At 41.4% G+C, this 14,619-nt stretch overlaps 2 protein-coding genes across 4 annotated transcripts; one reads left to right on the forward strand and one right to left on the reverse strand.

Annotated features, from left to right (window-relative positions):
* Nucleotides 1-201: 201 nt before the first annotated feature.
* Nucleotides 202-8,267, reverse strand: LOC134440627 (hydroxyacylglutathione hydrolase, mitochondrial). Of its 3 annotated transcripts, none has more exons than XM_063190762.1 (9): nt 8,044-8,267; nt 4,525-4,700; nt 4,361-4,425; nt 4,034-4,151; nt 3,517-3,625; nt 3,088-3,191; nt 1,768-1,869; nt 1,393-1,472; nt 202-1,293 (listed from the first exon to the last, which is right to left on the reverse strand). In XM_063190762.1, exons 1-9 carry the CDS (start codon nt 8,078-8,080, stop codon nt 1,194-1,196), a joined length of 891 nt encoding a protein of 296 aa, XP_063046832.1. In that variant the 5' UTR covers nt 8,081-8,267; the 3' UTR covers nt 202-1,193. The 3 variants fall into 3 exon arrangements, with proteins under 3 accessions (XP_063046832.1, XP_063046826.1, XP_063046839.1); XM_063190756.1 differs by lacking the exon at nt 8,044-8,267 and adding an exon at nt 6,084-6,276; XM_063190769.1 differs by lacking the exon at nt 8,044-8,267 and adding an exon at nt 4,995-5,364.
* fahd1 (fumarylacetoacetate hydrolase domain containing 1) lies at nt 6,486-7,500 on the forward strand. Its single transcript, XM_063190779.1, has one exon. It carries the CDS (start codon nt 6,588-6,590, stop codon nt 7,239-7,241), a length of 654 nt encoding a protein of 217 aa, XP_063046849.1. The 5' UTR covers nt 6,486-6,587; the 3' UTR covers nt 7,242-7,500.
* Nucleotides 8,268-14,619: the final 6,352 nt, after the last annotated feature.

Consider the following 14,619-nt stretch of genomic DNA (forward strand, 5'->3'; position numbering starts at 1 on the left):
ACAAGAAGGTTGCTCAATATGCTTTTTATTATACCCTTGAGTCGACACGATATGTCTTACTGTCGGAAGCAGCGTGCGCTCTCTTGCGCAGCACAGCGGCGAGTTTGGAAACGTTTTAAGTGATGCACCAGTCTTATGAGTTAATCTCAGAGTTTTGCAGGCTTACAAATTGCCTTAGAATAATTCAACACACACTCATACTTAGATACATGTATGTATTTGACCATGGACCATAAATGGACTCGGAGTTATCATTTAATAAACACACTTGAACATTTTTATACAGATTTTCAATTGTATTTTAAAGATAAACACTGTATTATCTCAACATTTTAAAAACACAAAGTGCAAAATATGCCTGCTAATAACATTCGACATTAAATCTGTTAGTGACCTCAAAAATAGCTACATAATTTAAAAAAAGCAAATGATGAAACAATGTGTTGCAATGTATTGGATGAGCCACATTAAAACTGTAGAATCCAATTTATATCAACAGAATGTAACACAAAATCTATTATTTTTGAACACAATAGGAGAACTTCAGCCTATAACCCGAGTTGCACAAATAATAATAATGCAAAAACTCCCTGCTTTTCTGTTCATTTTACAACATTTCACATGGCTGGCCATAATTGGACCACCATCTTTAAGACTTAAGCAATATTAAAATATCTTTGTATGCTCTGCATTTACAGTTCCTTCTATGCTGTACACGACCAACTCATGTTTCAGTGATGCAGGAGAGAGATTTAAAAGGAAAAAATAACCTTCTTATTTGGTGACATCAATGACTATACAGCCACTGGGTGACATTTGTCAGTTCTGCCCTACAAAGCAAAAAAGGCAGTAACTGCGCAGAGCTCCAAATTGAGTAAAATGACTTTAAAATGATCCTATAGTACAGTCTGAGTAGTTTTGGGGAGATTATTGACTTGAAGCAGTTTTGTTACTTTATATTACCACCTTTTGTGCAGATGAATCATTTTATTTCAATTTAAACTTTGATATATATGTCATTAAAGTCATAGTAACTGGTCTTCCACAACAACGAAGTTACTGCCTTTTTGCTTTGTGGGGCAGAGTAGCTCTCCGATGATGTATACCCAACCAGGATACATACTAGTGTAGTAGGAAACGAGACTGTAGCTGTAGCGTTGAACATTGTTGGAGCTGTGGGTCACTGGATTATTTCACTCCTTCGGAACGCGGAAGTTGTCCTTCTCCTTCCTAATGGCTTTCATCGTCTCAATAGGGTCACTTTTCTTTGCATGGTCCTGAACTGACCTCTCTCTAATGCACGAGAATGAAAAAGATCAGCATAAATGTACACCAAGCATAGTCAGAAGAGTGACTGCATGTTAAGTAAGTTAAGTTGACCATGCACCTTACCTTACTCTCATAAATGGGTTAAAGGAGAACTCATCGGCCACTGTGGATGGAACGGTTGGTTCTCCGTTCGAGAATTTTTCCTAAAGAACAAATCTAATTTGAGTCAAATGTACAAGACTTCTTGATGTGAACAACTTTATACCTGTTTACATTTCTGAAAATGCATTGGTTTGGGCCGCTCATTTACATTTAAACAGAGCTTTAGAATGCACATTTCAAAACTCCAGTTTTAAAAACATACCATTTTGGGGGTCTAAACGTACCTTTCACAATGCCATTTTTATTTTTAGCCATATGCTGTGTTCATATGGATTTTAAAAAAAATAGCATACATGTAACCAGCAGCTTAAATTGTGGTTAAGAGACTGTTCTTACCTTAGCCCAGGCCAGCTTCTTACGGATGGTTTCATTGTCTGGTTCAACGTGGCGTGCAAACTTCAGGTTGTTGACGGTGTATTCATGACCGCAGAACACACGCTGAAAATCAAATCGATATTTAGCTGTCTGTCTCATTTGAATAGAAATGTACTACATGGAAGAACTCACATAATGCACACTGATGCACCAGCAAAACTCGTTGTCTTTGCCAGCCCTACGGGCATAGCAATATAGATAACTTTTCCAACCATCAGCCACATCATACTGATAACTACAGTATTCCATCAAAGAATAAACATTGTGCAAGTATGCATGTGCCACACAATATATCACACAAGCATGTGTAAGTAGAAGTATAACCGCTCTCAACCCACTCCCTTCACTGTGTACGCATTGTTGGAGCAGAATAGACCAAGTACCGCACATTTGTAAAGAATCTAGCCAGGTGGGCTTTTTTTTTTTTCGAAATAAGAAAATGGATGGTCACAATAACTTCAGATATGAAGTGGGTGCCACAGACATGGGCATTTCTTATGGTGTCTTTAGTCCAGTCGGTACGTTAATTTCAAGTAACCACAAACATCTCCTATGCTTCGGAAACATTCCTCTTGGAATAGCATAACAAGTGTACTTTAGGATCTATATTTTTTTCTTTACCGTACATGCTTCAGGAAGGCAGGTCTTCTCTCTTTAGGGTCTGCACTGGCTGTTTGTGTGTGTGTGTTTGAGCCAACAATGTATGCGCAGTCAGTGATGACGTGACTTCTAAAGGGGTCAATGCGTGTGAAGACTCTTCTGTACGGTATTTGGCGGTGTACTGTACTGTAGTCTGTTTGGCACCCCCTGCAGACTACTGGCACACTCTGCCGGCGGACAAACGGACAGAGAAATAGACAGACTGACAAGGCCATTGCCATACCTGACCCAACACCCCTTCGGGATGGCAGGTAACAAGAGCTTTGTGACTACAGTATGTTGTACAGTACTACAGAATGTCTGGCCTTTTGAATAGCTATGCATGCATCTAAATTGTGGTGTAACGGAGGCTAACGTGGCGTGGAACGTTAGTAAACCTCCCTCCCGAAGCCTCATACAGTATTGGTAGCGCTGGGCTAGGGGACTGATCCTTTAGTCCAGCGGTATCGTGCTGTGACTCCCATTGACGTGGTGGCGAGTTTGCGCCCCCGAGGGGGACGCAGTGCACAGTGATACGGGTTACACTTGCCAGACCTGAAATCCAAACATGTTTGGTATCTGTCTAATTTAGTGGGAAAGGCACTCAGCAGGGATGGCGTTTGGAAGGACTGCTGTCTTTACCGTTTCAGGAGGAAGCTGGCCAATGATTTCTATCAGGGCTGTGTACATCTGATCAGCAGTGCCCTCGAAAAACTTTCCACAACCAGCGATAAAAAGTGTGTCTCCTGAAACAGACATAAACACAACAGAAACAGACATGAAGCAGGTCAAAAGGTCAAAATAAGTACTGCAGATGTGTCATTTATGCAATAGCTTTCCAGAAACAAAGTTGATGAATGACAGCACACTGGTGGACTTTGCTAGGTTTTGTTATTTTATTGAAATAAAAGAGCAAATCTAAGTCCACCAGAGTGTGGTGATGCATCAAGTTTGTCTCTGGATTATTTATAACTGCACATCATCAGCACCAGGGCATTTTGCTGTGCATAGGAAGTGTATTACTTCTGACCCAATAGGATCTGTCTGTATCATATGAAATGGGAATCAAACCTGTGAAGATGGCAGGTGGCTCGGAGCTATTGTCCTTGGTCACATAATAGCAAATGTGTCCTGTCGTGTGACACGGAGTGAACAAACATCTCACATTCAGTGAGCCAACCTGTCAAGACAGGATATGAATGTCACCACAGTTATCAATGTACTGCACAACATCCAGATTTAAAGAAAAAATATTTCAAACCCATGGCTTTTGATAGTTCCTTAAAGGCAAATTCCTGCCAATTTCAACATGCAGTTGTATTGCTACAACTTTTGGGATGGCGTTTGAAATATTTTAAGATGCTTTAAAATAATAATAATAATAATAATAATAATAATAATAATAATATGCCCCCATTAAAATGACCAGGATCTCGGAAAGAGTTGAATTTTAACAATCATACGTCGTCAGGTACAGACAAGTCAAAGGCAGTTTGAGCAATTCAAACACACATCAAAATTGGCAGCAATTGTCCTTTACAAATGTCAAAAGCCATATGGGTTGGGCCAACCTGTGTACATACAGTACCTTGAATGTATTGTTGTGTTTTACCATCTTCGTCAAGGCTCCCACTCTGTCATCTCCTCCATACACAGTCAACCCAGACACCAGTTTCACCATCTTTTCATTTCCACCTGCATGGTCCCTATGCAGAAATGCACAAATAAATGTTAGTTTTGTATTACTGTAATGTAGTAGTTCAATATTGCATTTGTTATTTTTCTTTTGGTGCCAAAATGTGCAACTTATGGGAATATTATTCACTATAATAGTAAATAGTTTTTTCCAGAATACTTGCACAGGCATCAACGTTTAGCAACGATGGTTGAATAAACATGAGGGCAATCAACTTACCAGTGATGATGCGTGGTCAGGACTGTTTTAAGTTTCACGCCATGCTTTTTCACTGCTTCCACAACCTTGCAACATTAAAATAAGATAATTACACATATCGTATACTCTGACTGACATAAAAAGAATAAGTAAGGACGCTCTATATGGTGGTGTTTTAGGAGTACCTTGACTGGCTCCACAGGATCCACAATGGCAGCCTCCTTAGTGTCTTCATCAATGAGAAGGTACATGTAGTTATCAGATAGCGCTGGGAGCAGTTCAATCTTCATGTTGACTAAATCCACAAGAGATGATTTTCTTTCCACTGAGTGGAGTAAGGCGGTCTGTATCCTTGATGGAACTGTGTGTGCGTGCGTGTGTGAGGGGGGGGAGAGAAAGGGAGAGAGATTATTCTTCATTCTTTTCTTCTTGTTTAGCCTCAGATAGTGTGTCTGTGTAATGATGACAAACATAGCACAGTTGTATAGCTTAAAACAATATACAATAAGTCTACCAAATACATAATTTGCTATTGATGTGTAAGGACTGACCACCTACAACACCTGTACCCTATAGGCCTATACAGCCCTACAAGACACAACGAAATACTAACACTGTTACCTTATCCTTTCTCTATTTTTCCAAAACAGCTTACCTCAATCTGTATTTGTCTCCCCCTTTGGTGAAGCACAGTGTTGCCTACAATGTACAGTGGCTGGATTACCTCATTTGACCCAACAATGTGGGCTCTTTTTTAGTTTAACTTTTCACATAGGCTGGAGTAAAGTTGTCAACTCAACTGATTATCCAGTTGTTCTGGAGCTTATGTCACGAATTGACTTTAGGGTGGAGTCAGTGAAACTCACAACCTGATAACAAGCACTACAGAGGCTGGGGTGTGTCGACCACTGTTGGACAAGTTACTCAAAAACTAAAGCATTCGCCTACTAATTACATGTTAGGTTACTGTATTTTTCAAAGCAATCTCTCACACTACAATATTACTAGGCTATCGCAAAGAGACAAGATTCTCGCCACAATAACTAAATATGAATCTGGAAATTTACAGTGTAAATCAAGCGGAGTCATCATGACACTCTCACCTCCCATCCAGGAGGTGTTTGGGCAGCATGCAGACTAAAAAGCAAACAGGTTCGGGAATAGTTTCTTTCTGACCCCACTGTACACCGTTGCATGGGTTACAGTAAAACGTGTAAGTTTCATTGTAACTATATTAATTACAGCCTTTCCCCTGTAATGCTGTAGGCCTACATACAGCAAAAAGTAGCCTAATGAAATGTAACTACTTTTGTAATGCGTTACTCCTGCACGTGTAACCTAGGTAGCTGTGTCGGTGGGCTGTCTACATCATAGTTTACCCCCATACTTTGACAGTCGAACGAAGATTGAATTAAATGTCAAAGGGCAGTTCGGAGGTAGGCTCTCCCAGATGTTCCACATATTCCATGAACACTGCTATTTCTTTATAAGTGTGGGCACATCCACGCTGTCGCTGACCCACATAAACTGCTCAGGATTCGCTTTGAAAGTAATGTTGCAGTATTTTTTTCTTCTGTTTGTTAACTTGTGACAGCGCTACAACATGGGAAAGACATAGGTCCTGCGAACTGGATTACACTAGTTCCCTACATCATACACTGGTTATAACCACCGTAAAGTGTGTTGGCTGAAGTGACAGGACCACGCACTGCTTAAAGATTCTGTTGGCCAGTACGCAACATACCAAATTTATACGCGGCAGCTCCAAAAACACCGAGAGTGCAGGCACCCGCCAGTAGTGACCTGAATAACATAGCAAGTTGACAGATGTCTTCGTATTTACAGCAACAGCAGAAGAAGGAAGCAGAAAGTTTGGTTTGAGCAGATCCTTTTACCCTTGACCTCACGGACTAACCAATCGCGTTAGGGGGAGCGGCATACGTAATAGACTTCATTGAATATTCGGGAAATTAAAAATAATATTTAGAGGGAGGTTATGGTTTCGTTTAACACTAACACGGCCAGTCGTTTATCTCCTTTGTAATAGCAAATCCACTATACGATAATAAACCCACCCAGAAGAGGGATTCTAGTCTAGTGTTTGTTTACCATTCTACATTTGTCCCATCTGACTTTCCGTACTGCCGTAATGCGTTCGTTGCCTAGTTGTCAGCGTTCAAAGGTCACTCACTGCGCTGGGTTACTGCAAGAACTTTGGTTACTGCTGGCTCTGTTCGACAGGTGAGAAATGGCAAGAAATGTCACCCGCTTTTGGGAATGGGGCAGGAAAATTATTTGCGTCGGAAGGAATTATGCAGACCACGCAAAGGAACTTAAAAACGCCATTCCAACGGAACCTGTTCTGTTTCTGAAGCCACCATCAGCTTATTTGAAGGAGGGCAGTCCAATCCTCGTCCCCACATACTCAAGCAATCTTCACCATGAGGTTGAACTTGGGGTGGTCATTGGCAAATCGGGAACCGGAATTTCTCGAGAATCAGCAATGGAGCATGTAGCTGGCTATGTGCTTTGCTTAGACATGACTGCGCGGGACATCCAAGAAGAGTGCAAGTCCAAAGGTCTCCCTTGGACTCTCGCCAAAGCCTTCAACACGTCCTGTCCCGTCAGTGAGTTCATCCCCAAAGACAAGATCCCCGACCCGGGGAACCTCACGCTGTGGCTGAAGGTGAACGACCAGATGCGGCAGAATGGCAGCACGTCGCAGATGATCTTTAACATACCATACTTGATAAACTACATCAGTGACATTATATCCCTGGAGGAGGGAGACCTGATCCTCACTGGGACACCCAAAGGGGTCTCGAGTGTCCAGGAGCACGACGAGATACAGGCAGGCATTGAAGGCATTGTCACCATGTCTTTCAAAGTCGACAGGTTATAAAACGCAATCCACATGATGCTTCATGTTCTGCCCGTATGAACCACCATTTGTTGTTACTGAAATACTACTAGTCAGTTGTTCCAGTTAAATTACTTGGACTCATTTGTTGACTGTTTGGGATCACACACATCAGCACCAAGATTCTGTTCCTCTCTTGGCATTTTTCTGGATGTATATCCAGCAATCACATTTCTACAAGGAAATAAGCAGAAATTGCAAAATTGGTCCAAACTAACAATAAATGAAGGGGAAAAACTTTGCTGCAATGTATGTGTTTATACACCACATTAAATTCTTATTGAAGTAGGCTAGGCCACAAACATACAGGACTGAAACTAGGCTACTGGTTTAGGATTGTTACTCAGATAGCCTACCAGAACTTGTCAAAACCAGTTCCAGGCAGTGTTTAGTGATAAGCGACATGTTCTATGGAAAAAGCCAAGAGGAAAGTGTTGCACAGATATTTTCCCAATAATGTTTTGATGTCTTCTACAAGGGAATGTATTGCTGTGAGAATATCAGAATTCTGCCGTGCTCTTGCTCAACAATCCGCCTCGCTCAGTCCTATATTTTTGTCCTATATCCCCCCCCTGAGGTGTAGATTAATTGTTCAATTGCCTCAGTGTGTGTCACAAGTGCCTGTTGTCTCCAGCACAATATCATCAGACCACAGACCATCACAGTCTTCTCTTCTGGCCATACTGTAAGAAGTGAGTAACTATCCATTTGTCTAACTTACTCAATGGGTCATGCTGTTGAAGGGGGGGACAAACCAAACGTTTCGATTGTTCAGTTTACTCACCAGGCCAAAACATGTTCCTCCAGTCCACATAGTCCATTTGTTAGGTAGTTAGTTCTGCCTGCTACTGTGCTGTGGCTTGTTCCAAGAGGTCTACACTTTGGCAGTGGCTTTCTTGCTACAGCTCGTCCGGTTACATCGACAACTTGAAGTCTTATCTGTCTGGTTGCAACTGCAACTTGTTTACTATTGACCTGTGTTAAGCTGTGCCAGAAGCCCTGCGCCACCTCACTCCGAAGCCCCTGCCCCCTGATCCAGGTGTGGTTTTTATATCTGCCAGCCTTTGTCTCGGGTGTCCCCCAGTTTCTGAGTGTCTTTGTTGGCGAGTTGTGCTGTACTAATGGGGGGCCTTGAATTCCTTTTGTACATCTGCATAGGAGTTTTAGGAAGGAGGTGTGTTGCTATGACACTAAGCGGCACACTACTTTGTACTTTGACATTTCCATATTGGTTATGTTATGCTTATTGTGGTATGGTACCACAGTGTTGTGTGTGTGTGTGTGTGTGTGGGGGGGGGGTGTTGGTGGTTACACTCATCACCACCAGCTGTCACGTCAATATGTTGTCACTTTATTGTACTTCCCTAAAACAGTCAGGAGAGGGCAGCAATGGTCTTCAACTCTTGGCTGGTGTTGTGGTAGGGACGCGACTGGAAGCATTGATTGAGACCACTTCAAGAGAAAGGATAGCACCTTGGGGTACGGTGTATTTACATCACTTTGTTGAGTGATAAACCTGTCTAAGGTGACCTAAAGAAAGTGACAAATCTTCTAATAGAAATCATGCAGGTGCCAAAGGAAACAAGGGCTCTTATTAGGCTATAGCTTATTTTAACACCCCCCCTGACAGAGCCATAAGACATGATGTCAGCACATAATCGTGACATTGGTGTCAGTGCGGTTGCAATTGCAGGAAGTACAAATGGTTTAATGCTTGGTTCCTCTTGGACAACACCAGACGTATGCCAAGCCTTCAAAGGGGGGTTGCTTTTGTTTAACTTTATGTCAAGATTCACCTCTTTAAAAGAGAAAGATGCAGGCCATAACCTACAGCAACTAAGAAAGTTGCATTTTATAATCGCGGTGCCATAGAGCTATTTTATGTGCGAGGCCTGAGGTCTAGAGCAAAGTAGGGTTGCAGTAGGTGCCTTGCTTAAGGGCACGTTAGCCATGAGTAATGTGTAGGAGACCACCCACATTTTTGTCTACTGGAGTGGCAGTCAAAACTGCACGCTTCTGATCACAAACCAACTCCCTAACTTCCATAGGTCACATTTGAGATTACTGTCTAGGACACTTGAGGGTTTCCCTGTCTCACATTTTGAACTTTTCTTTAATGACAATATTCGCCGCAAGTGTGTGACCCCTTCTTGCCCCCATTCACCCAGGTGTGTAACAGCTGTTAGACATCTTCGATTACAACCCCTCACTTCATCTCACTGTTTGCCAGATCCATCATCACACTTGTCTGCAAACTGTGACTGAACAGTATATGTATGTAACCCTGGTTTCAGTCATATACATCTTCCCACACTTTGGCGGACGTGTACCGTATTAAGTAAAAGTAGAAGTGCCCTTCCATTCAAGTAGCCCTTATCTACCTCATTGAGTTGGGTAAAGTGGTGTAGCTGTATAATGTTGTTGTAATTACATTAGGATATACTTTTACTTTATTTACACCTCTGGTAAGATCCATTCCGTGTCCACTAATTCCTCAAATTCATTGGTACAGAAGCATCAACATCCTGTTGAAGATAAAATGTTTTTAAAAAAATACTGTAGAACCATTTTCAAACCTGAAATTTTCAAATAGTGACAATCAAGCTGTCTTTCATGGGAAAACTTACGGGTCAAATTTATTGAAACATCTAACCTATCAACACAGGTGCTTATAATTTAAGAGTGCATAACTTATTAGTTTATTTGTTATTATTTGTAGTGCAATATCGTCTCAGAAAACTTTGTCATAATAATCTACAAGGATGATTTTATAAATTGTATAGTTTTTGTTTTTGAAAACAATCTGAAGAGCTGAATCTGGGAAGTCAATTGATGAGGATAGCACAGTAAAAAAAAAACATTGAAGCTTATGCTGAGAAATCATAGAGTTTGGGGGGTAGGCCTATTGCAAAGCTATAGACTATATAATTTGCATTGAGTACCAAAAGGGGGGAGTTAGACCTTCACTTGTATCTCATAAAATGTAAGTTTTCAATACTACTTGTAAAAACTCACACAAATACGTTCATTCGTTTTGTCGTCAAACACTGTGGGAATGCAATCACAGTGTATGAATGTCAGTTGTGTTTTACACAAATCTACATTGCTGTAGTTAGTTCTGACATAAGTCATTCCCCATATGGGCATGATTAGTTTAAGTTGAGGTAAATCCGTCCAAAAAAGAAGAAAAAAAAACACAGTAACAACATGGGAGTTAGTGTTAAATAAAGTTGTGGAATGCATTCGAACTTTATGGGGAAAAGGCAAAATTCATTCATGCGTTTTATGTTTTGGTAACCATGTCTTGTGGAACACAGAATAGGTTTTCCAGCTGTTGAGGTGAGCCTACTGCCCTGCCTGCCATACATATACATCTCACTGCCACATGTACAGTCCATCTACAAGGCTGGAGGGACTGACAATGCTAAATACAGCGCTAATAGGAGGATCGCTCATGCATGTCCGCAGAAATCCACCTAATCATCATGATGTGTGTCCAATTGAAACCTGTTGCCTGCGTAGCCTGAGTAAATGTGGGCCGCGTTGGTCTTTCGTCTTCAAATGAAGTCTAACTGCGCATAGATAGTTTTCTTCCTTTGTAATTTGTTTTGTTTTTTCAGGCTGTTTAATATTATTGAGCTTTAGTGGCCAAGCAGTGACCTAGCTTTCCTTTACTGCTTGCACACGCACACACACACACACACACACACACACACACACACACACTTTTTTGATTCCACCAATCAACACCATACAGGAATCACATTTCCTAATATTTACTTACACACACACACACACACACACACACACACACACACACACACACACACACACACACACACACACACACACACACACAGTGCACAAGTTCCCCTGCATGCTACATTGATTGTATAAAGCCGAAGCATTCAACACAGGCAGCTGAGAAGGACATTTTTGTGTGTTTCGCAGTGTTGCATGTATTGGCCTGTTCTCTGGGCCAATACTGTGATATGGTAATAGCTTTTATTTTCCCTCTCTCTTCTTCTTCAGCCTCCCCCTTTTTGCTCTACAGTGTGCTGTGTTCCAACTGAAGATGGGAACTCTAAAGATTTTATTATTTCCCATTATAAAAGGATATTGTGCGCTTCGAGGAGATTGCAAAAGGCAGGGTGTGACACAGTGGTGGCATTATGTAAGCAGGCCCCTTTACTGTGTCACCTTATCTTTATGAGCAGGATAAGTTTATAAACTCTCACTGGATTATATATTTTATTACATATGTATAGGTTAGCTCAGATGGATTATTTATGTTATGTAATGGGTGAAATGTCATTATGGGTTATTATGTTGATGTATTACAGTATGTATGGGTGAAATTTCTGCTCCTCTTTTTTGACTCCGCTTCACAATTGGCGAAATTGCAACCTATTTCAGGTGCAGGCTGCATCATGACTAAGTGAGTCAGTGTGTGTAAATAATAGACTTGCCTTTGCATGTCTCATGTTTAAGGACTTTCTGGTAAAGATGTCCAGCGCTTTTAATAGCAAGAGACCAATACTTACAGTACAAGCAGTCTGGACGTGACCCTTTTATGTGCAGTGGTGGCGCAAACAAAGCAGCTTGTTAAAAAAATATATGGACAAAAAACTACAAAAGTAGGCTACTTGTATAGGAGAACCACAATTGTGTGTCAGAGACCATTACTATGGAGAGTGTACTTTGACAGCCAGAGACCGATACTTAAGAAGTCTGGACATGGTCTTTTATGGGCAGTGAAACACACACAAAAAATCTTGTGAAAGAAGAAAGAATACTAGCCCCACCACTATACACACAATAGTGTGTCAGAGACTATTACTACTGTACTGCATTCTTTGCCCACTATACAAGCCTGGCTGGGTTATGATTTGACCAAAGACTGAAGGTTTTCACTGCAGGATCCATGCAGGCTCGCCCATGCCTGGGTCCTGGAATGAAAATCATTCCCTTTGGTCAAATGGGCTGAAGAAGGTTTACTTTCCCCATTCTTCATAACGCTGAGTGCCTTGGGCACTTGTGCTGTATTTGGCATGTTTGTGCTTAAAGAACCAGGCCTAGGAAGAAATCCCAAACAAATCTCCCACTTCCAGGATATTCGAGAAAAGTTGAGATGGAGGCCAGAACATCTTGTTTCGAGCATCTTTAGTGACAAGATCTCAGAAAGAAGGAAATCCCACTTTTTACGTCGTAATCCTAGCCTGATCTCACGCAGACAAATTGCCCTCTTCCTTCTCCACTTTTCAGCTCAGTCAAAATTTCTGCGGCCTGGTTTTGATTAGGTCGCCATATGCCTTAATGAAAGGCATGACTGAAAATACATTGACCCCCTCATCATGGTAATCTTCCAGAGGCACAGGGCACATTCTGGGTCTGCACGGGCTCTGCATATGTTCCAGTGCTGATGGCATGATGTGAGTATGAATATTAGGGGGAAAATATGTTTGTGCATATATAGGAAGGGTTCTCTCAGTTCACCGCACAGCATCCTTTATCTCGATATGGAACACATGACACTTGAAAAATGTATAGATTGAATGCATATACCACTACTCACTACCACTACTTTGGATGGGTCCAATTGACAAAGTCATCTGAAAGGGCTCCCCACCCAATAGACACAATGTAATGAGGACCTGGGCCTCCTCTGTTCCTGGTGCCAGGGCAACTGTCCCCATTGCCCCAACTACCACCCCCACCCCCTGTCTGCAACCCTGTCAGTACTGTATCTGTTATTTGAAACCTTATGGAAAACTACAGTAGCCTAAATGATACAGAGCCACATGCAAAATCCATGGATTACACTCCTCTAAACCTAATTTACAGTTCATAACTTCTTTGACACACAAATCTCATAACTTAAGTGTCCATTATCATGAGCTCATCGTGTAGGAGGCACAGAAAGTTCATGGAAGTCTTTTGTACGATAGGCTTAGCAACAGAAAATGGCCGTATTATTTCAGATGCTTACTGTTCTTTTTAAGATACTGCTCACATATTTCATTACATAAAAGGAGCACAATCACTACCTTGAGGTTCACCATTCATATTTATAGCCTGTTTTGATACCGAAGCTGCTATTGATTATTGCAACCCTCTGTGTCAAATTATAAATTACAACACTGGCAGTGTGTGTGACTGAACGTCATTTAAACTAGCAAACCGTATTAAGGTTTCATTGCTTATACCGTACCTAAATGAGAATAGATCAAGATGACTGCTAGTTGAGGACTGACGGAAAAATATGTGAGTATAAACCATGAAATGTTTTTGAAAAGGGTTCCAATGAACACGTGTTGAAAACAGTAGAGAACAACTATCAAACAAAAAATGTTTCAGATTTTTTATATAATCCTATGAGCCCCCCTGTACCAAACAGAGGCAGACTTTCCATTAGGTAAACCTAGGCAATTGCCTAGGGCCACAACCAAATCTGGGCCCCAACTGTTAAAGTTGCAGTAAAAACAAAAAAGTAGGCTTGGTCACTTATGCAAGAGAATTGAAGATATATGACTCAAAAAATGTATATAGCATCAAAACACAGAATTTATGTGTAGGCCTATATAATGACTTTTTAGGGCCCCATGTTGATATTTCACCTAGGGCCCCAAAATGGCTAGATCCAACCCTGGTGGCAAAAGCTAGAGTTGGTTCAAGGTTAAGACTTTGGGACTCACAACTTATAACATGCGTAGGACAGATGCGTATTATAAGCTGATTTTTATTGGCCAGGGAATGTGTTTTGTCCTGTGTCTTGAGCTGGAAATACACATCCTGTGCCTGTTGTGGTGATATGATACTGAAATTTTGACAAATTAAGACTGATGGTGCTGGCATTGTCAAGAAGGACAAACCTAAAAATTTCCTATCCACAGGATGTGCTGAAAAAAGCCTGCCGCCTATGGGGTGAGTTGGACTTGCCTGTCCTGAATTGGGAGTCAATGAACATCCATACCCCGCTGTTTAAAATGATTGTTTTACCCAGACACAAGAGTTATTTATGGTTGGCATAAAAAGCTCAGTGAGCTGGATCCCACAACAAACAACAGTGACATGATAGAGATGTGTGGTGAATGATCTCTGACAGATTCTCTTTTCACATTCTTAGCCATAATTCGTAATGAGAGGCCGGAGAATAGTTTTCGATAACTGCAAGTGTAGTTTGCACTAAACAATTGGAACCACAGGGTGAGGTTGAAATTTCTCAGCCCCGAGCTACAGCTGGCTGGCTGTCCTCAAATCCTCTTTCTGTTCTCACATCATTCTCTTAACTGAGGCCACGACTTTTAGTTGTCTGTGTTGTTTTATTGATCCGATTGGCTGAATGCAAGGCAGAGTCCTG

Source organism: Engraulis encrasicolus, chromosome 2 (genome assembly GCF_034702125.1).
Source record: "Engraulis encrasicolus isolate BLACKSEA-1 chromosome 2, IST_EnEncr_1.0, whole genome shotgun sequence".
Classification (NCBI taxonomy): Eukaryota; Metazoa; Chordata; class Actinopteri; order Clupeiformes; family Engraulidae; genus Engraulis; species Engraulis encrasicolus.